Genomic DNA, 23,340 nt, shown 5'->3' with positions numbered 1-23,340 from the left:
ATTTTTGTTGTTTTGATAGTTTTATTCTTTCGTATTAAATAAAAATCATGCCATCACATTGGAGGGTTATCTACTACTAGTATCTGCTAGGATCTTAGAAGATGGGAAGAATATTCATATTCATCCTTAATTTATATAGTTTGTTTTGTGTTTGTTTTTATCTTTAGAACAAAATTGAATAAATAAAAGTAGAGGATAACAAATTTAGATCAGAGAACGATGCTTAAATTCAAGCCATAAATTGGCTAATTTTTCACAAATGTTTTCTTTTCCTCTCCTGCCTCCCCAATTGATATGTTGGGAAACGTCTTTATTCTGGACTTCCAGAATAAGGCTAAAATCTGAAAAGTCAGTATAATTATTAATGTTTGGGCATATTAGCATAGCCAGCAGAGTCAGAGTTAGTGATTGCCCATAATGTCTCTAACCGCATACATATGTGCTGCACATATGCCTTCACACACCAGAGACCAGGTATTGGAGGATAAGCATCAATCTGTCACCCAAGCAATATATTCCTAATTTAGCCTTTAGCTCCGTCTTCAGTTTAGGAAGCTCATAATATAGTTTTTATTATTGTATAGAGCAACACTTTTTATAGGAATATGGAAAAGTCCCCTGCATTCTCTAATCTTTTTTTTATTAAAATATTTTGTTGTAAGTAATTTGAATCATGATTATCCATAACAAATGAGGCTTATATTTGTGGTAGTTACTGTGTTCCTCACTACAAAAGCTTTGCCAATTTTCTCTTTTCAGAGAAGGTATATTTTTAGTTCTTTTATAGGAACATGCATCCTATAATGTTGCCTTCATGTTAGAAGGATCTTGGTGACCTCTTAAAGAGCCCTGGCAACGTGGAAGCCATCTCAGACTCTTTCAGTGGCAATGATTGGGCAACTTTGTTGATTCTTTTTTGCTCTTTCATCTCTTCTTACTTCCTCTATCTCTAATCTTTATCATAACTACTATTTTACTATTTTACCTGTACAATTTTATTGTACATTTTAGTTGGCTAACTTAGCATAAGCTATTTTACTTGCATTTGTAAGTAGGGCTTTTGAGCACACAATTAAGAATATCTCTGGTTTTCTAAATTCTACCTTGATATAGGCTTTGGAATGTTTCTGTGCTTTTGCTCAAGCGAAATATCTTCTACCAATCAAGCTTTTCCCTCTCTTTTCTCCTCTACACTTTCTGTCTAAAACTATCCCAGTCTTTGTAAATCTCAAAGAACCCTTAGTTAGAATCTCATTCTAATCTTGGTTATAACTAATCTCATATTGCATTATATTAATTCTCATATTTTCTATTTGTAACTTTTCCTATTACAGATCTTTAATTTGCCTTTCATTTGTATGTGTGTTATACGCATGTATGTCTATTTATGTGTATATGTATACATGCATATTACATACATAACAATTGTGCGTGTGTATACATTTTAAGTTAGAATCACTGAAGTAGCAATTTTATGTAACAGTTCTTCGTTGTTGCCGTGTAGTATGGTCAGGAATTTTGAGTTGAGTTTATTCCATAACAATAGCTAGAGAATATAAATGATGTGTTTGGTGTCAAGATTAAGTGCTAATTTCTAAAATAGAAAAAAAAAAGAAACCTACAACTTCAAACAGTGCAACTCTAATTCCAGTTTAAAATTGTCTTGACTATAAGGCTTGCTAATTAATATCCTTAGAGTTTGTTGCTGATTTTAACAGCATGGAAATCTCATCTTTAAGATTATTTATCTGGAGAAATAAAAAACAGTTCTAATTCTTGTGGTAAGAGCCTTAAGAACAACCATATCAGCTCTGCTTTTAAAAGAAGAAAACATTTGAAAATTTTAAAAGTAATTACTTTTAGATATTTATAAATTTTTGTTTCAAGTTAAAGAGAAATTGTAAGATGATTGTTTCTTTGTATAGAAATTATGTAGAAGGGAAATTACTGTCAGTAGTTATTTCTTTCTTTTTTTATTGATGAGTAGAGTCATTTTATGAATATACCACAATTTGTTTATTCATTTCCCTATTGATAGACATTTGAGTTGTTTGCCGTTTGGGACCTGTTATGAATAAAACTATCATGAACATTTTTGTATCCTTTTTCTTTTTTGTGTGGGTGCGTGGGCACAAGCACTCATTTCTCTTGATTGTGTAACTAAGAGTGGAATTGCAGATTCATAGAGTAAGTGTATGTTTAACTTTATTAGAAGCTACCAAGTAGATCACCAGTTTTATACTCCAACAGAGTATGAGACTGACTTTAGATTGTTGGCTTTTTAATTTTATCCATTCTGACGGGTATATAAATGGCATCTTATATGGTTCTAATCTATATCTTTCTAATACTAAGGATGATGTTGAAGCACATTTTTATATGCTTGGAACCAATTCTACTAGATTCTTTTGTAAAGTGCCAGTACAAGTCTTTTGTCCATTTTTAATTGGGTTGTCTGTCTTCATTTATGGGAGTTATTTATATATTTTGTCCTATTTCTAGTAGTTGCTTGTCTTTTCACTTTATTATTTCACTGTCTTTCAATAAGCAGCAAAATATTTAATATTGGTGGAAGAGCAGTTGTTTTATTTCATCATTAGAGTGTCTTGGTTCTAAGAAATAATTGCCTATCCCTAAATATCATGAAGAAATTTGAGAAGCTTTGTTGTTTTAGCTTGCACATTTAAGTCTATGACCCTTCTGGAATTTATTTTTGTGTATGGTGTGAGAATAGAGATCAAGGTTCTTGTTTTCCCCTACTCCAACTGGATATCCATTGCTCCACCATGATTTGTTAAAAAAAATCTTCCGTTGCACATTGAACTGCATTGATACTTTTGAAAAACGTCAAGTGACTGTGTATGTGTGGGTCTGTTTCTGAACTCTGTTTTGTTCCATTTATCTATTTGTCTATCTTAACATCATCGTTAAAGTCTTAATAACCTAGTAGCTAACTAGTAAGTCTTGAAATCTAGTAGTGTAAATCTTCCAACTTTGTTCTTTTGCTTGATTTTTTTCTGACTGTTCTGAGTCCTTTGATTTACCATAAATTTCAGAACTTGCTTGTGAATTTCTAGAAGACAAAATCTGCTGAGATTTTGAGTGACGTATTAAATCAATAGATAAGATAATTGGAAGAGAATTTACATTTCACATGTTGATTTCTTCTCTCTATCCATTTATTTCAGTCTTTTAAAATTTGTCAACAGATTTTTGTCATTTTCAGTGTAGAAGTCTTGCATATCTTTTGTGAAATTTATTCCTAGGTATTTTATGAGGTTTCTTCTTTTTCTTTCTCTTTTTTTTTGAGAAAGATTAGCCCTGAGCTAACATCCACCTCCAACCTTCCTCTTTTTGCTGAGGAAGACTGGCCCTGAGCTAACATCCGTGCCCATCTTACTCTACTTTATATTTGGGACGCCTTCCACAGCATGGCTTGAAAAGCAGTGCTTAGGTCTGCACCTGGGATCCGAACCAGTGAACCCCAGGCCGCCAAAGCAGAACGTGCGAACTTAACCACTGCACCACCCGGCTGGCCCCATTTTATGAGTTTTGATGACACAGGAATGGCAGTATTTTTAATTTTTCCCAATTGTTTATTACTGTCATTTAGAAATAACTTGATTTTTGTAAGTTGACTTTGCATTTGTTCCCTAGCTAAATGGACTTATTTCTAGTAGTTTGATTCTTTTGAATTTTCCATATACAATCATGTTCTTGGCAAATAAAGACAGTTTTACTTTTTTCCTTGTGAATATTTGAAACTTTATTTTTCTCATCTTACTGCACTATTCTACCTCTAGTACCATATTGGATAGAAATAGTGAGAATGAACATCCTTCAAACTTCAGAGGGAAAGCATTTGATAATTTATCATTAAAGATGTAAACTCTGGGTTTCTAATGCTCTTTAGCAGATTGAGGAAATTCCCACCTATTCCTAGTTTGCTGAGAGTTCTTATCATGAATGGCTGTTGAATTTTATTAGATGCATTTCCTACATCTGTGTAAATGGTTGCATAGTATGTCTATTTCCTTCTGTTAAGGTGGTGAATTACAGTAATTGATTTTCAGATGTCAATCAATCAATTTCTGGGGTGAACCCCACTTAATCATGATGTATTTTAAATTTTTATACATTTCAGGATGCAATCTGTCAATATTTTCTTTAGAATTTTGGTCTCTATGTTCATAAAGGATGTTGGTATATAGTTTTCTGTTCTTGTCAAGTTTTAGTATCATGGTTGCAAAACCAGTTAGCAAGTTTGGCCTTTTAATGTCCATAGGTTCTGTGTTGACTGATGTCCCCTTTTTCGTACTTAGTATTGGTAATTTGAGTTTTCTTTTCTTCTTGATGAACTTGATCAACTTTGCTTAGTGGTATATTGATTTTATAAGTTTTCAAAGAGCCAACTTTTGGCTTTATTAATTTTCTTTCATGTTAGTCTCTGTTTTCTATGTCATTGATTTTAGTTTTCTTAATTCCTTCATCCTGCTTTCTTTGTATTTAATTTGCTATTCTTTTTGTGGCGGAAACTAGGATTATTTATTTTAAGCATTTCTTTTTTTTAAAGATTGACACCTGAGCTAACTGTTGCCAATCTTTTTTTTTCTCCCCAAATACCCCCAGTACATAGTTGTATATTTTAGTTGTGGATCCTTCTAGTTGTGGCATGTGGGACCCCGCCTCAACGTGGCCTGATGAGCAGTGCCATGTCCGAGCCCAGGATCCAAACCGGCGAAACCCCAGGCCACCAAGGCGGAGCGTGTGAACTTGGCCGCTGGGCCAGCCCCGCATTTCTTATTTTTTTTTTTTTTTTTTTTTTAAGATTTTTATTTTTTCCTTTTTCTCCCCAAAGCCCCCCGGTACATAGTTGTGTATTCTTTGTTGTGGGTTCTTCTAGTTGTGGCATGTGGGACGCTGCCTCAGCGTGGTCTGATGAGCAGTGCCATGTCCGCGCCCAGGATTCGAACTAACGAAACACTGGGCCACCTGCAGCGGAGCGCGCGAACTTAACCACTCGGCCACGGGGCCAGCCCCCCCGCATTTCTTATTTTTTAATATGCACTGAAAACTATACATTATCCTCTAAGTATGTAGCTTGTGCTACATCTCACAGATGTTGTATTTTCATTATCATTCAGTTTCATTCTTTTCAGGTGTAAGGACCTGAAAATATATCCTAGTTTCAGAGCAAAAAAGGAGAAAGGTAATTTAATTTTGGTTGAAAACTGTTGCTAATATTTTAGTCTAAATCATTTTATAATCAAATTCTACTCTTAAAACATGTAATTTTATCTTTATTGCCAGTTATTTTCACGCATAAATATATGTGTGTACCATTCTTAGAAAGCATGTTTAAAGTAAATTGTACATGAAAGACATAATTATTTAGTGGTTCTTGTTTCATAGTCACATTAATTTGGGTTATAGGAAAGGATAATTGGCAAGGTAAAAAGTAATATTTTTGTTGGTGCTGTATCCTCAGTTAACTCCTCTTTTAAATGAATATTTATAGCTTTTATGGCTTCTAGAAAGAAAGTGGTCATGATTGTCCAGGAGTGAAGATTCTTGTTGGTGTGGCTAGTGTGTGATATGTTCTTAGCCTTTCCATTATGTCCTTTGTTCAGCTGAACTTTGGTTAATAGATTTTAGACATATAGATTATAGATTTTTATAGTTATTTTACTAACTGATATTTTATTATAGTTAGAACATTATTGTAGTTCATAATGTAGAATAATTGCTAAAATGTAGCGGTAGTATGAATATACTTACAATATTAAAGTTAATATAAAAAGTTTCAGTCATTTTTGGGTCACCTCTTTCTGACATTGATTACATAGTGATTTTCCTTTGTCACTGAATTCAGTATTTCTATTTAAACCCTCAGTATTTATGATCTATATTTTTTCTCAAGATAAAAATCTATTAGAAAGACTGTTTATTGTATTTATAGAACTGCAAAATTTGTATGTGTTAGGGTACTCTACAGTGAAATAGTTTCCAATGTATTGGCATATCTGAAATATAAAATTTGGAATTGTTTTTTTCATCAAAACCTAGTTAGTATGCATGTTGTTTCTCTGCCTTATTCCTTTTTAAATGTAGAATTATTTACTTAAAGTCCAGTCTTAGAAAATTGAACCAGTTATTTACAATTAATATTATTTTTAATGGCTCTTGATGAGGGCCATTTTGTTAAGTAAAATAGTTTCATTTTGAAGAGATTCTTTGCATTGCTCACAAAGAATCTTGACATTTGTTTTTCATTGGTCCTTATTTCTGATAGCAAAGGATTGGGAACATTAAATTAATATTCACAGAATTAGTTGGTGAACATGAATATCTTTCAGAGCATCTTATTTAAATTGAATTTGAATCTGTAGAATAATTACTGTTTCCTATACCAAATACAATCTTTCTCCATTTTTGGTCTTATAAACTTCCAATTCTTATTTCTAACATCTACCTAGCTATAATTGGCAGACATGCAGCCCCCTCCTTCTCACCCCAACCCCAGTTCTATGAAGATTACCACATTGCAGATTGTCTTTGTTTATATCACTTTCATCATTGTGTCGTTTTTCAAGATAACATTTAATGACATCTTATATTGAATATTTATTACTTGTATATAGTAAAGCACATGTTAAAAATTATATGCATTGAGTCTTCATCCAGAAAAAATCCTCACTCCGTCTTGAGAGGAAAACAACTTTTCTAGATTATTATTTTCTTTTTTTCCTTCTCTAATAAACTTCTAAATAATCATCTTCCTTTAATGTCCATACTTTATAAAACTCTGTATGCAGTGTGACTCCCACCCAACTTTACTTAAAGCTCCTACCTTCGAAGATGATGCCTGTCTTCATAACATAGTTGTCATTTTTTTAAATCATTATCTTAACGTCTTACATTGTTACTTGATTGCTCTTTTTTTTCCTTTATTACGTTATTTTTCTTTGGCACTCTGTCACAATAATATTTCTACTTCCCTCTTTTCTTACCACTTTTTTCTTAACCTCCTCGAATGTTCCATTTCTTCCTTGTAAGTTTCCCAAAGAACTGTCCTCACCATCTCTCTCTGGAGTTTTTAGTGATATCACAAAGAACCTTAAATTATCACCTCTGTGGAGTTGACTTTAAATTATGCTCTTGGAAATGTGACTTACTTCCTTTCCCCACTCCATTTGCAATGCCCTACCATGCATTTACTTCTGAATAGCCTCCCAGCATATGAAACTTCGCATAGCTAAAATGTATTTCCCTTGCTTATAGCAGTTTCTGGTCTTTGTTGTTCTTATATTCAGTTAAAGATTCTAAAACCTTCTTCTCCCTTTCCATTCTCTTTCTCTGCTTTGCTTGCCATCTACTTTCTTCTGCTACAGTTACCTCCACTGTCCATCCTTCCTGAATTTTTTGAAGAACTTCCAATCTGCTCATTTCCAGCCACCTTAACCATATTTGCTAAGATAAAGCACAAGAAAAGTTATAATCTTGCTTGAATCCCTGTATCCAGTTGTTTTTTTGTTCACCACTTTTTAAATAAAATGTCTCCTTTAGCCTAGTATTCAAGGCTAAGTATTCTGGCTAGCCTCAAAGCACTTTTCTAGCTTTTATTCTCCTTGTTTCCAACATGTTTCAGCTAACCTTGACTACTCCCTATTTCTTAAATAAATTCATTTTTTCCAGCTTTCTCTTATGTTTCTCCTTCCATTTAAAAAATTTACTCAAAACCATGGTTTTACAGGTATTTCTAATTATAAAAATCCTACCCTTTCTAATATCCTCTGTAAGTACTACTACCTTTCCCTTTTTACCACAAATGCTATCTGATTTCACTTGAGGATTTAAGAAATTATCCATTTATTAGCTAGACTACTCCCTTCCTCCAACACAGTTCCTGTGCAGCACTTTGAAGCTTTCTTATGGGTGTGTGCCACAGTTATATGTATAGATTTTTATCTTTTCTAAATGTATATTCCTTGAGAGCAGAGCACTATATTTTATTAGGTTGTTTTATATTTTTGATCCCTACAGAGTCTAGCATCAGGATTACTGCAGAGGATTGTACAGGGTGTGCCTTATACAAGGGTGCACCCATTTGGGTGGCTCAGATGAGGACTAAAGTCCTAAAGGGGATGCATTTTTCTGCTTTTGCACATGGTGCAGAAGCCCTTTCTACCCTTTCATGTAATTGGCACATGTGTAATAAATTAATCTACGATCTTATATGCAAGTATTAATTGTTACCTTTATCCTTACTGACTGCAGTCTGCAAGTGGCTTTTTATTATGTCCTCTTATCTCCTTAGTCTGTGCCATTTCCTTTCTGCCACCAATTTCTAAAAGGTTTCTCCTGTTACTCATTCATTCTAACTATCCCCATACATCAGATTCTTGCTACTTTCCATAAAAAATTGAGGCAATCTAGTGTTTGTTTGTGGTATAATTGTTGTCATATGGCTGTTTATTTCTGAGTCATTCTTCAGACTACTTCTCTCTTGAATCCAGGTAATTAAAGCCTAGTTTACTATCTGAATTTAATTTAATCTCTTCTTATGCCTATGTCACCTTCATTTTTTTAAGCCTTTGAATTTGTCATTGCTATTTTTATGCTTATGTTTAATTAATCATTTTCTTAGATCTGAGGTTTAAGTTATATTTTTTCTTATATTTTAGGTCGTTCTTCCCTTTTCCCAATAGATGATGGCTTGCTGGATGATGGTCATAATGATCAAGTTAGTGTTTTAAATTCACCCACATGTTACTCAGCTCATCAAAATGGAGAGCGAATAGAACGCTTCTCTCGAAAAGTTTTTGTTGGTGGTCTTCCTCCAGATATTGATGAAGGTAAGCTGATGATTTGGGCTTTGAAAAAGAACAAAAAACAAAACCTAAAATATAATGTGAATAAGGGTGTGATATTTTTTACCTCTAGAGATTTTCAGTTAGAACAGATATCCATCTCTGTTTAAATATTCTGTCGCCTGTTTAAATACATAGGTAATCAAATAAATAACTTTTAAAAAGTTTTTTTCTTTACTTTGTGTGTTAAAATGCACATTGTTACTGGGAACATTTTTTGTAAGGAAGATTTTTATACCCTGGGTCGTATCCCATTTATATTTTTAAATGTAGAACATATTTAAACATACAAAACTTTTTATTTTATATGTCTATATAAAACTTAAAGCCTTTCGTATGACCATAACACACACACACACACACATAGTGAAATAAAGGTAACCAGCCAGGAAACTCTACTTGCAATACATAACAGTCAAAAGTTGAATTTCTTTAAGAATAAATGCACTTTTAGAAACAGGTAAGAAAGGGGCTATAAAACCCCAAAGAGTAATAGAAACATAACATAAACAGGAAATTCAGGTTATACAAAGGCTAGTAAGCATATGTCAAAATGATCATCTGTAAAAAATAACAAAAGGAAAATAATTCAAGGTAAAGATTAAAAATACTGAAACTACCTAATGGTTGTGAGGATGTGGGAAATCTGCCACTCTCATTCACAACTAATAGATAAGATATTGCTACATTTTGGAAAGTTTTTCAGTTATGATTCAAATATCCGCAAACTTATTCTAAGTATTAATCAGGTTTCCACGTGATGAAATAGCCTAGAACATACTGGACTTGATCTGTATGTGCTTCAGTGAAGCTACTGGCATGTGTCTACCTACTAAGTGTCAGATCTTAATACATTTTATGAATACTATAGCTTTTCACATCTTGTTTCAACAGACCAGTTTTTTCCCTATAAGATTTTACTTATCAAGCCATAATGAATCTCTTTATTTAACTTGATATAACATTTGCATGTTTTCAAGCTGGTGATATTTGTGGTTTGGTATACTATAAATCCATTACTATCCATACAGTGTTTCATAAAAATTTAAAACTCACACTGAATTAATTATTCTGGCCAATGTGCTGCTTAAAAATGAATTCATTTTGACTAAAATAGCTATTTATTTTTATGTATTCTTTTAATAAGGCTATTAGGCATGTTTCCAGTGTTTATATTCTAGTTTATCTTAGACTATTTGGCACTTTTAAATATTTAAATTTTTTTTAGAATGAATCATTAAAATTAATTCTTAATGCATATTATTGTACTTTCTTAAGATGAAATAACTGCTAGCTTCAGAAGATTTGGGCCTTTGGTAGTAGATTGGCCTCATAAAGCAGAAAGCAAGTCCTATTTTCCACCAAAAGGTAAGAGTTTTTATTGTAATATTTGCTAGGGAATCAGTTATATGACAGCAAGAGAGACAATATCAGTTACTTTTTGTTTTCTTTTAGAATTGAATATCATCACATCTTTATATAAAAACTAATATAAAGATAATAATAGAGGAATTTGTAGAGGCTGGTAGCAAGTATCAAGTGAGGCAAAACGGTCCTGGGAACTACTCCGGTTTCACTTTAAGCAAGTCAGGAATCATAAGAGACTTGCTATGTGTTCTCTGTAATGATTTGATGATGATTTCAAAGACTCAGATCAGCAAGTGTTTGAGTATTTTCTCTGTCTAAAGCATCATTCAAAGTAACTTGGGTACAGACATATAAAAAAAGTCTTTGTCTATTCAGTGAAATTAAGATCTATGTAAAGTGAGAATAAAATATAAACCTATGAATAGTTTAGTATTGCAAGATTTACATAAGTGTTCCAGATAATAGCAGATAACAACAGAGCAGTATTTATTCTGTTCGTGGATTAGGTAGAGGAGAAAGTGACTGGTCAAAAAACCCTCAAACACATAAAGAAATAAGATGTGAAGAGGACAGCTAGCTATGTTAGTAACTTATTGCTAGGATGGTCCTGTGGCTGGTCACTGTAGTTAGTACGAGAATCACAAATCATGCTCACATTCATTTGAGCAAAGCAAAACAACTGTCAGTGGGGAGAGGAAGTATCCCCTGCCCACAGTGAGCAGGGGAGGTGAGGGGAGAGAACTGAACATGAATCCAATCAGTCAGATTGCTAGTGGCAGATTTTCGGAAGTGGATAAAAGAAAGGGGGTGTTGAAAGACTAAGACTTTGAACATCATTGAAATATAATTTTAGAAATGAAAAGACACTTATTCTCATGGCTGATGAATTTTCAAGCCTAGAAAAAAGACTCCAATAGATCTGTTAAATGATCTTATTTTGCCTCTGGGAAAGGAAACGTTAGAATAGTTATTGGCACACAGAAACTTTAAAGGTTTCTGGTGATGGATTATATGGACAATCTCTACTTTTTGTCATTGAGAATTATACAACCTCTATTACTAGTTGATGTAGATCTTTTAGAGAAATGGAATAATGCAGTGATTTTTTAAAATATAACTTTAGATCTTATACTTATGGAATCAAGAACATCTTTTGAGTAGGGATTCTAGATCCCAGGCTTCTATCAGAATCTGATTAAAGCTATGGACCTTTCTTCATGTACTCTAGTTTTTCAGCCAATTTTGGAGTTTACTAGACTTGGAGGTGCCAAATCCTTAGTTTAGAGAGAAAATATAGATGTTCATTCAGTAGCTTAGTTTTAATCTATCGTCTACAGTTTTACTATTTTGTCCATTTATAAAGTTTATTTTATTGAGTGTTCAATAAAAATGCCTCTTAGTTTCTAATGTTCCTGCCTATGTTACCATCATCCCTTGCCTGGACTACTTCAGACATGTGACTAGTCTGTCCCCATCTCTGGCTCTCTCCAGTTTTTCTCCCAGAGTACAGCTAGAGTAATCTCTCTGAAAGCTCATCTGATGGTGCTTCTCCTTGCGCCTTACATAAAATCCTTCAGTGGTTCTCTTACTGTTAGGGTAAAGGCAAAAACGCATTTGACCCCCTCCACTCCCCCATATCCCTTGTTTCTTCTTCCACTATTGCTTCTTGTCTCCTTCTGGTTCTGAAAACTGGCCTAGCTCTCTCTTGCCTCAGGGCTTTTGTGTATAGTATTCCATTGACCTGAAGGCTCTTCCTTTGTCTTTTCATGTATATATCCTCTACTTATCTCAGCTCAAGTATCATTTGCTTAAGGGAAACTTTCAGGACCCACCTAATGAGGTCAAAGCCTGTTGTCAGCTTTCCTAGCTCTGCTGCCTCTTTCATGGCACTTGTCACAGTTGCAGTATTATGTTTTTACAACTTTACAAATATATGACTTTTTTTAATTAATATCAGATTCTTCCAATAGTCTCTAAGACTGTATCTTTACTCGTCTTTGTATTCTCAGTAATTCATGGATTGATAATTGCCTAATAGATAATATAAACAACTATAAATACTACTAGATAGAGAAATTACTTTGACCTGAAGTAGGTGGGAAAAGCTTCACTGAGAAGTTTTGAACTAAATCTAAAAGGTACTGTGCAATTTAGGTAGATAAAAAGAAGTTGAACAGAGTTCCAGGCAGGACTTGAAATATAATTTTAAAAAGGAATTAGAATTGGTTCCTTTGGAGACCAATATACATTTTTGCATGAGCCTTTTGTTCCTATAAGGGGATGGTGGACCCTAAGCCTAGAAAGATGGGTCGGCATAAATTTAATGAAACAGAATAGTTGCTGTCATTGCCATTGTTGTTGTCTTTGTGGGTTTTGTGGTGGTTGTTAGTTTATTTTCTCAAACTGAAAACGAAAACAAAAAAATTAGCACTGGCAAATGATAGTTTTTTTGGTACAATTATAGTTAATTGTAGCCATTGCCAAACACCAGTGTTTCCAAACCTTATTCTTTCAAGCATTTTTGTCATTTCTGCAAGTCATCATTTTCCATGGTTTGGAAAACACTAGTATGGAAGCATCCAGTTGGTGAAGCTACCTTGTAATTAAGGCAGTGACTTGAGCCCTTGGATACTGAACCACACATGTACGTATATTTCCTCTGCAGTGAATGAGGTTTACCCTATGTGAGTATTAGTTTGCTCTAATAAATTCTAAAGAACTATTAGATGATATATTTTTGGTCACAGTATTTTAATAATTAATGACTTGCCTTAGCTAGATCATAATTTACCTGCTATGTTGCCTAATTAATTTTTGTGATATAAACATTTCTTTCCTAATAATCACAAAAATAATTAAGCAATTAAAAATATTGTGTTTAAAGTAGTATTTTTAAATTAGTTAAGCAATATGAAAATATTAATATCACAACTTTAACATTAAAAATATTGAATTTAAAATACCGTTTTAGTACATTGGTCTTATATCCTCTCAATTATTACAAAAGTTATAACTTTCAGATCCTTAGCTTGTATCAAAATTAAAGTCTTCACTTAAATAAATCAGTCTTCATTTCTTTTTCAAGCATATTTAAATTGTTTCTAGCAAGTAAAAAGGTCTAAGATGTGTTTTTTAATCTTGAATAATCATAGCTTCACAAGTTTCTATTTGTGTGGGTTGGTTTAACGGCTTATTTATGCATTCTGGCAATTTTATTAGAATGAGGTACTTTTGTGTCACATCAGACCTTTGTGGCGATAAAAGCCATTGTTGTCAATAAACCTTGTTTTTTGAGTTCTACGTAAAACATGACTTCACATTTCCTGTTGTATAATGGAACAGATGTGTGTGATCTGCGTGATGACTTCTTCATATTGGGATTAGGTTATAGTATTCTAGTTGTTTGCATAGAAATCTTGTCAAGGAAAAGGGGTATTTTGAAGTCATTTATAGTTATCATCTGCTGGGAATAGTCACTTAGTAGTAAACTTGCAATGTAAATTTTGATGTCATCTTTTTATAATGAAGTCATTCTGCCTGCTGGATACATGATTTTTGATTAAAGATTGACAATTGGTTGTCACAATGAAAGGAGGAAGGGCATGTTTCCCAGAGGTACAAAAACCTAAGGGAGAGCTTGGATCCAAAGTCCAAACGTAATCTCCAGACTATCTGAAAAAAGTGTTCTGCTGCTCTTCCAAGTTGAGACTTGATTTAAAAGTCCTGAACCATTGTGAAGGAACCCATTTCATCCCAACCTCCCTAAGGTAGTTTTCTTAGTATCATTTGGAAATTACCAGGTTGACTGTGGAATTTTCCCTCTACTTATGGACATTCCTGGCCCTTTCCGAGTGTGCTCTTGTCCAGAAGTATGCTCTAGAACTTGTCTTACCCTGAGGGCATTTGTAGGAATCTCAGCTTCTGATATGCCCAACTGGTTAACCCTGCCAAATTCTTTAAGGAGACAGTATCATGGGAGACCTTGGGGCTGACCTGGGTTTGAAATTACTCAACCAACTGCTTGCTTACGTGACTGACTTTGGGCAAGTAATTTAACCACTTGATACCTCAGTTTTTTCTTCTGTAAAGTGGGAACAATGTTTCATAGTCTTTTTTTTTTGAAAATCAAATGAAATAATTCATGTAAAGCTCTTAGCACAGTACCACATAGTAAGTGCTCTATATAAAGTAGCTAAACAATTTACTGAGTATCTGTTTTTGTGTGTATTCCATAGGATATTGTGTTTTCCTGCAGAAAGTATAGTGGTTCTAGTTCTACTTGATAGTTATTTTTTTCTTTTTCAAAAGCATGTATTTTCTAAACAGTACTGAAATTTGGAGTGAAATCACTTATCTTGACATACTGCCTCATTTTTAATGGTTATTACAGGCTATGCATTCCTTCTCTTTCAAGAAGAAAGCTCAGTTCAGGCACTAATTGATGCTTGTATTGAAGAAGATGGAAAACTATATCTGTGTGTTTCCAGCCCTACCATCAAGGACAAACCAGTAAGTAAATACTACTTGAACTTTAGTAAAAAACCGTCTTGAAATGCTTATTAGTGGAAAAAAAAAATTTTAAACTACCATGTTAAGAGTTCAGTTTTTAGGGGCCTGCCTGGTGGTGTAGCTGTTAAGTTCACACACTCTGCTTTGGCAGCCCGGAATTCACCAGTTCAGATCCCAGGCACAGACCTATGTACCACTTATCAAGCCATACTGTGGCAGGTGTTCCACACATAAAATAGAGGAAGATGGGCACAGATGTTAGCTCAGGGCCAGTCTTCCTCAGCAAAAAGAGGAGGATTGGTGACAAATGTTAGCTCAGGGTCAGTCTTCCTCAAAAAAAAAAAAAAAAAGTTCAGTTTTTAAAAATTTGGATAATTTATAATACCTAGATAAAAAATTATAACAATTTGTTTCAAAATCCAACTATCCCAAATTTTGAACAATAGCTGGACCACTGTTAACTGGCAAAAAACAGCATAAACTGTCAAGAGAATAAGACTCAATACTTTAATGTCATTTCATCCTAGGTTCAGATCCGTCCTTGGAATTTAAGTGATAGTGATTTTGTGATGGATGGTTCTCAGCCTTTGGATCCTCGAAAAACAATTTTTGTTGGAGGTGTTCCTAGGCCATTAAGGGCTGGTAAGTAGCATGTTAACAAATTTTGCTCTTTAAAAAAATCATTTAGGGGCCAGCCTGGTGGCACAGTAGTTAAATTCGCACGTTCCAATTCGGCAGCCTGGGGTTCCCCAGTTCAGATCCCAGGTGCAGACCTACGCACCACCTGTCAAGCCATGCTGTGGCAGGCATCCCACATATAAAGTAGAGGAAGATGGGCACGGATGTTAGTTTGGGGCCAGTCTTCCTCAGCAAAAAGAGGAGGGTTGGTGACGGATGTTAGCTCAGGGCGAATCTTCCTCAAAAAAAAATCATTTAAATATGAATTAATTCAAGAAACATTTGGTAGCTGTTGTGTACATGGCACTATTGGGCAGGCGAGGGGCAGATTCCTCATGCTCCAGTAGTTGCTCATTGCAGAATTCTGAGACAACTTCAGAGAACCGTTCTTGAAACCATCAAGTACCTGGAGAATTGGGCACGCATCCATCAATATTAATAGCTAACTCCACGCAGACTCTATAGGAAGAATCCACTCAAATATTTCTAACTTGTTAAGTTGTAACTCTGTAAGACATGAGAATTTTGAGTCTGTTTATTTTATGTGGGTTGATTCTGATATTTGAAGAAGAAATAGGGAATTTTTTTTAAATAGCACTTCAGATAAGTGAATGACAAATTTCTATTCATCAATAACCAGGAACCAGAGATCTAGTAGAAGATATCATATAGGAACATAGTTATAGATGTAAATGCCCACTGTGATAGCAAGTTTTATGATACCGTGTACCATGTGAAGTGTGTTAGTGTCTTCCATCACTGACAACATCCTCTTCCAGTATGGGAGATGTATGTTAAACAGCTATACACAAGTAAATACTTACAGAATATAACTGCTACAAAAACACTATCGGGAATAGAAGAGCACATAGCAAGAGAATGTGATGTTGTCTGAAACTTTAAAGATACTTGTATTTGAGCTGACATATAAAGATTGAACAGAAGGAGTAGGATTGAGATGGTAGGAGGGTTGTGAGGAGTGTGTTTCAGACAATGGAATAGCATATCAAAGATCTTTGGTGGAGGGAAGCAGAGTGCTGTGGAGGGACTGAAAGAACCCAGAGTGGCTGACTAGGGTATAAGTGAGGGGAGAGACAAGAGAGACAAGACATTGAAAAATTAAATAACAGTCAGATCTTACAAGTCTAATAGACTAATTTGATATTTACCCTCAGAGCAAGAGGAAACCAATGAAGAGTTTTTAAGCAAAGGAGAGATGATCATATTTGCATTTTTGAAAGATTGAGGGGGGAGGAGGAGGAGCTGGGTTGAGAGTAGGTATGGGTAGACCAATTTAGGAGCCTATTCTTGCAGTCCAGGAGACAGATAATGGTGGCTTGGATTAGTGGTGGTAGTGGTGAAAGTGCCAAGTGAATAGATGTCACAGATATTTATGTGGTAAATGCAAAGGTTGAATCTCAGCTTTCAGTCTTAAGCCACAAGGTAGATAGTGGTACCTTTTACTGAGATAAAGAACTCTGGAGAAGAAGCAGGTTGGAAGGAAGATTGTGATCTTGATTTTGAAAGCAAGCTTTTGGCACCATTCAGAGCCTCCAAGTAGAAATTTCAGTTAAGCCATTGGTACCTGATATATTTTTTAAGAGAATCACGCTTGCTGCTGTTTTGAAAATGAACTGGAGGATAGGGGACGGATCAGAAGCAAAGAGATAAAGCTATTGCCATAATCCAGATGAAAAATAATGATAGCTTGGAACAGGATGTTGGTGATAGAGGTGAGGAGATTGGATTCTAGATATGTCTTAAAAATCAAGCTCACAGGATTGCATGTGCAATGGGCTGGGGGAAGAAAAATAGAAAGGATAAAGCCAAAGATTTGATTTGGCAACTTCATCTTTTCCACTGCTTACTAAATCAGCAAAAACTCATTGGAGCAGGTTTAATGGGATGGCAGAGGGTCAGGAATACCATTTTGAACACACTGAGTGATGCAGTGTGTGTTAAGTATCAACATGAGTTGTCCAGTAGACAGTTGCATAGATAAATCTGGAGTCCAGGGGAGAGGCCCAGACTAGAGACAGGAATTTGAGAGCTGAAAACAGATAAATGGTTTTAAAGCCATGACCTGGGATGAAGTCACCAAAGCCACAAGTGTGGAGAGAAATCCAAGGACCGAAACTTAGCGTACTCTGACACTGAAAGTTAAGGAGTTGAGGAGGAACTAGCAAGGCAGACTAAGAAGGAATTACAGTGCAGTAGGAGGAAAATTAGTAGAATAATGTATCCTGGAAGCCAGATGGAGAAAATATTTCAAGGAGAGCAAAGAAGTTAACTGTGTTTAGTGCTGCTTACAGGTAGATTGACCGTTGTCCTTGGCAGTGGGGAAGGTGACCATGACATGAGCATTTAAAGTGGAGTCATGGGGTGAAAATCTAGTGATAAAGGGTTGAACAAAGAATGGGAAGAGAAGGATTGGGGAGTATAAGAAAAAGTTTTTAGCTATTTGCTGTAAAGGGGAACAGAAATGAAGCAGTCACTGAGAGGGAGAAATAAGGTTAAGAGTTTTTTTTTAAAGATGGGACAAATTACAGTATACTTGGGAACGATACCATATAGAGGGAAAAACTGATGGTACAGAAAGGAGAGAGGAGAATTGCCAAAGTAATTCTTCCATAGTGCGAGCAGTTGGGATCTAGTATACAAGTAGAAGTATTGGATGTAGAAAAGAGCGTGGAACTGTTTTTCTTGTTGACTTTTACTTTTTAAAAAAACACTTAAAAATTGTTGATTTACTGTGTGCTGTCACATTTGATGTGAACTTCTTTTCCTTTTGAAGTGGAACTTGCTATGATCATGGACCGGCTATATGGTGGAGTTTGTTATGCAGGAATTGATACAGATCCTGAGCTAAAATACCCAAAAGGTGCTGGTCGAGTTGCTTTCTCCAATCAACAGAGCTATATTGCTGCCATCAGTGCTCGGTTTGTTCAGCTTCAGCATGGTGATATTGATAAGCGCGTAAGTTGCATATTGAGATATCACTTTACATCCTCTAATAAGGTGCTGATCCAAAGCTTACTACCGTAAGCTAATATAACTCAAACATTGTTTATATTTTTATACTCCATTAACTCTTAGAGTTAAGGAATATTCTATCAAAATATTCCTGAAACGTAAAGTTCTTGAATGTATTTTAAACTTCAGGTACAATATACAAAATATAAATGTCATTTTAAAAGCATGTCAGGTATTTTTATCCTTCAATAAGGTCTTAATATCCTTCTAACCATGGAGGCAGAGCTTGTTTTAAGAGCTGGTACCCTGGAGCCAGACTGCCTGTGATCCCATTTCCACCATTTGCTCTGTAATCCTCAGCAAAGTAACCCTTTATATGCCTGTTTTTCCTCACTTATAAAATGGAAAACAATAATAGTATCTCTCTCATACTTATTTTGAGGATTAAATGAATTCAAATATGTAGAAGCACTTAGAACACAGCTTGGCACGGAGCAAGTGCTATTTAAGTGTTATTTATTTTTCTTTATCATAAAATCTAAAATAAAAATACATTGTGTATATTTCCCTAAATATGCACAATAATAAATATAAAAATAATTAAAAAAACAAAATCTACAAATAAACTAAATATAAAAAATAATTGTCCTAAACTTTAAAACATTTATTCTTTGGCAGCATTGTTTAGGTCATCACAATAAAAACTTTTAGGAAGTCCTATGAATGTTAACTGAAAGCCACACCATTGAATAGTTTCTAGTACTGATTACCATCTACAATAGGGAAAAGGAGTGAACATAACTCAATTGTTCATTTATAAATCTATTTCCTACTAAAATCTGTGAATAGTTCCTATATATAGCTAAGTAATATTCTAAAATAATCACGGTTATACTTATAGTACAGAGGAGATATACTGAGAATATGAGGTAAATTAACTTTTTTATATCCAAGTTAATAGATATAACTTGAGTGGGTTCTTATTTTCCTAGTGTAACAGTTTCTTGAAGCTTCTCTAAGGCTTCTCTAACGTTTGTACATTAAAAGACTATTCTGGGGGCAGGGGAGCTGGTTAACTAACACCAATTGACTAGACTATGGATTCTAAAAGTAGTCATCCATTTAATTACCAAACCATCCCATTTAGAAAAAAGTACAGCATAGGTTCAGTTCGTATACACAGAGTAACTTTTTGTTTGCGTTGTTACTTAAAATATTGCACAAAAAAAAAAAAAGGACCTAAGGGGAAGGGCTCTGCTTTTATTTAGACATGCATAGGAAAATTTTTTGAACTGATTTGAACCTTAGAATTCCTCTAATCCAGTGGTTTTCAACCTCAGCTACACATTAAAGTCACCTGGGAACTTAGAAAAATCTTAACATCTGGGTCCCACCCCAGAGATTCTGCTGTAATTGATCTGGGATGCAGCTGAGGCAGCAGGAGTTTATAACCTCCCCCTCGACCCTGGGCAATTCTAATGTGCATCCATGCTTTAGACCACTGATCTAGTCGAAATAACCTCTACTTTTGCAGAAAGGCGATACAGTCACAAAGGAAGTTCTCTACAGTGTATTTAATTGTAGTTGTTTAAGATGCAGAAGTAGAAGGAAAAAATTGTTGCAGTGTCATACTCATACCTCTTTGTTTCCAAAATGATAGTGAAAGACCAATATTTGGGGTATAGTATTGATTCTTAAAGAGCAACTCAGATGCAGAGCAAGTGAATTGTGAAACACATACTTTTTTTAAAAGTCATTGAAATATCTTAGCAAAAAGTTTATTTTTTAAGATATGTGCTATTAAGGTATATTTTGAACTGTATTTGAAATAATTTGAGCCCTAAATATTTTATGTCTCTAGTATTACTTATATAAAAAAATATTAAACCATTAACATTTATACCTTTCATGTCTCTAAATTTGAATATAGTTATTAAACCATAAAAACAGATTAAATTTAAATTTATACCTGATAACCCAGAGATACACAGGATACTTATTTGGAGAGTATTAAAATTGTTTATTCGACTTGTTTTTAGGTTCATGAACACTTGGAAGTTTAGTTCACATCTCCCTGAGAGCTGGGAAGGACAATCAAAACACATGTGTAATGCATTGTCATTTTTGTATGTCACTCCATGAGTAATACAATTCATTGTAACTTCTGGTAGTTACTGAAGTGAATTGTGTTTTGTTTCATTTTGTTTCATAATTAATTAACAATAATTAATTATTTCGTTAGTTGTGAATCCAGGTGACAAAGTATTACAGATAGATTCTCTGAAGTGAAAAAGGGAAAGACATCATAATAGAAAATAAGAATAGGTGAAGATCTGATGAAACTTCCTTTAACACATACAAGAGTCAATTGTTAGAGATTATTATTAATCAGAAATAGATTTTGATTACATTCTAAAATCATAAGCTTGAAATTCAGTTTACATCTTTGAAGTCTATGCTTTTGAGTTAAGCTGATTAGCTTTGTAAAATAATAACCAGAATTTAAAAATACAGGGACTGGTTAAGTTCGTGCACTTTGCTTTGGTGGCCCAGGGTTTTGCTGGTTTAGATCCTGGGCACGGTTGTGGCACTGCTTGTCAAGCCATGCTGAGGCAGCATCCCACATAGCACAACCAGAAGGGCCTACAACTAGAATATACAACTATGTACTGGGGGGTTTTGGGGAGAAGAAGAAGAGGAAAAAAAAAAAAAAAAGATTGGCAACAGATGTTAACTCAGGTGCCAATCTTTAAAAATATTTTTAAATAAATAAAAATACAAGTAATTGAAATCACTGCATTTTTAAAATTTTATTCAACAGTTTTACCTTAAGTAATTCCTGAGCACCTGACATTTCATCAGGTGTTATGGAAATGAAGTAAACAGCATATACACTATCTTCAGTTTGGTTAAAATATGGTAGAGGCAAGAAATAACCATGAGAAAGAAATCTGGAAGGCGTGTGTAAATGTACCACATTTATTTAGATATTTATAGAGTTTCTACTTTGTGCAGAGATTCTGCTAGGTACTGGGTACTAGGTGTTGAGCAAATGGACGCTTTATCATCTGGAAAATAAAATCTAGTCATTCTCATTCTACTTCAATGTATTCTTTGATCATAGTAATGTTCTTCCTTGATTATAGTTATAATGAAGATAATGAATCAAAAAGCAGCCTGGCAATCAAGATGGAATCCATAAAGGAAAAAGTTGAAAGATAAAGATTGAACATAAAAATTTTAGAATTTGTGTCAAAGATGGTTTTAAAAATCAATGGCCAATGGAAAAAAAGGTTAAAAATCCTTAATGGTCAAAGAGAACTTATAAATTAATTTTTAAAAAAGAAAACTGCACAAAAATATGCAAAAGATACAGATAATTCAGAAAAGAAAAATGTCCAATATACATAAAATATGTTTATCCTAACTCTAATCAATGAAATATCAATATAAACAGCAATGTAATTCCATTACCTTCCTAGCAAATGTTTGTTTTATAGTTCTTTTTATCAACTTTTAGGTTGTTTCCAGTTTGTTGTTGTTACAAATAATGCTGCAGAAAATATCCTTGTATATTCATTTTCTGCACACATGAAGTATTTCAATAGAATACATTCAGAATAGAAATTGTTGGGTCATTATTTTTCACCTTGGGCAAACACTACTTTATCTCAAACCAACCCATTAAACACTCAATTTTCTCTCATTTCCTCGGGAAAGGCTGAGAGCTTAGGCTGCCCAGCACTATTCAGACAAAGGTAGTAACCTTTCATTCATAAAGTTATCACAAGTGAGAGAGCAAGGCTATCGCAGCTAATAGTAGGTAACAGTAATTTACAGAGTATTTACCATATGCCAAGCACTGTCTTAAATGCTTTTACTTGCATAATCTAATCCTCACAATTCTGTGAAGCAGGTTCTAATATTCTTCTCATTTTGCAGATATGGAAACTGAGGTTAAGAGGTTTAGTATTCAGAGATAACTTGAGTCTGAGGTCTTCTACTGAGTTAGGACTTCACAGTGGGACTGTGACTTTATGTCTTATAAATTCACAGAGGTCTACACATGCCCTTAATAAGGTTGTCCACAGTTCTGGTTTGCCTGTACTGATTATTTAACAGCAGGATAGGCTCTTATCTGCAGTAGAGAGGTGCTGCCATAATCAGTGGCTGTTAGGGTTATGCCATCTCAAGGGAGGTATTGGAATGAGGGAAAAAAAGGTGTAAAAATCATTTGTCTTCCTTGCCCTTCTCTTTTTCTCTCACAGTCACCCCTACCTCTGAAAATACTAACACACAGATGTTTTAAAGATGTTACCTCATGAAAGGTGAGGGTGGAATGTTTTGCAAATCAATTAGGTTTGTGTAGTTTTTAAAAGTATTTTCTGTCTTTGGAAAATATAGTAAATACCACTCAGTTTATGAGTCCTCTGAAGAAAACATATCAAAATAAAATAAAATTATCAAACTGTTCATTTAATCATGTGGTCAGTTATGAACATCAAACATCATATGAAAAGATAATTAGTGCAAGAACAAAATGATTTCATTTTCTTTAACCTACTATATGGTAAAGCCATTTCTCTGGGAAACTGCCTACTTTCTCAACGTTTAATGCTAGGCGTTTTCTCTAGAACACCCTATGAACATTTTAAATTATTACTAAAATGATTTCTGAAGCAGGCTTAATGAGACATTTTTTCTGTCTTTTTGTAGGTGGAGGTAAAGCCATATGTGCTAGATGACCAGATGTGTGATGAATGCCAGGGCGCACGCTGTGGTGGAAAATTTGCTCCCTTTTTTTGTGCCAATGTCACTTGCCTGCAGTATTACTGTGAGTTTTGTTGGGCAAATATCCACTCTCGTGCAGGACGTGAGTTCCATAAGCCATTGGTAAAGGAAGGTGCTGATCGCCCACGTCAGATCCACTTCCGCTGGAACT

At 34.4% G+C, this 23,340-nt stretch overlaps 1 protein-coding gene across 1 annotated transcript in view; it reads left to right on the top strand.

Moving 5' to 3' along the window:
- CPEB2 (cytoplasmic polyadenylation element binding protein 2) overlaps positions 1–23,340 on the top strand; it is a 69,062-nt gene that overhangs the window by 41,948 nt on the left and 3,774 nt on the right. The window contains exons 8-13 of the mRNA XM_046655783.1: positions 8,685–8,855; positions 10,149–10,238; positions 14,629–14,747; positions 15,275–15,389; positions 18,220–18,401; positions 23,115–23,340. The exon at positions 23,115–23,340 is cut by the window's right edge and continues 3,774 nt beyond it. Of these exons, the coding sequence (XP_046511739.1) occupies positions 8,685–8,855; positions 10,149–10,238; positions 14,629–14,747; positions 15,275–15,389; positions 18,220–18,401; positions 23,115–23,340 (903 nt within the window). The remainder of the gene's footprint in view (positions 1–8,684; positions 8,856–10,148; positions 10,239–14,628; positions 14,748–15,274; positions 15,390–18,219; positions 18,402–23,114) is intronic.

The sequence above is a fragment of the Equus quagga genome, chromosome 3 (genome assembly GCF_021613505.1).
Source record: "Equus quagga isolate Etosha38 chromosome 3, UCLA_HA_Equagga_1.0, whole genome shotgun sequence".
Lineage (NCBI taxonomy): Eukaryota > Metazoa > Chordata > Mammalia > Perissodactyla > Equidae > Equus > Equus quagga.
This window is presented reverse-complemented; position numbering and strand designations above follow the sequence as displayed.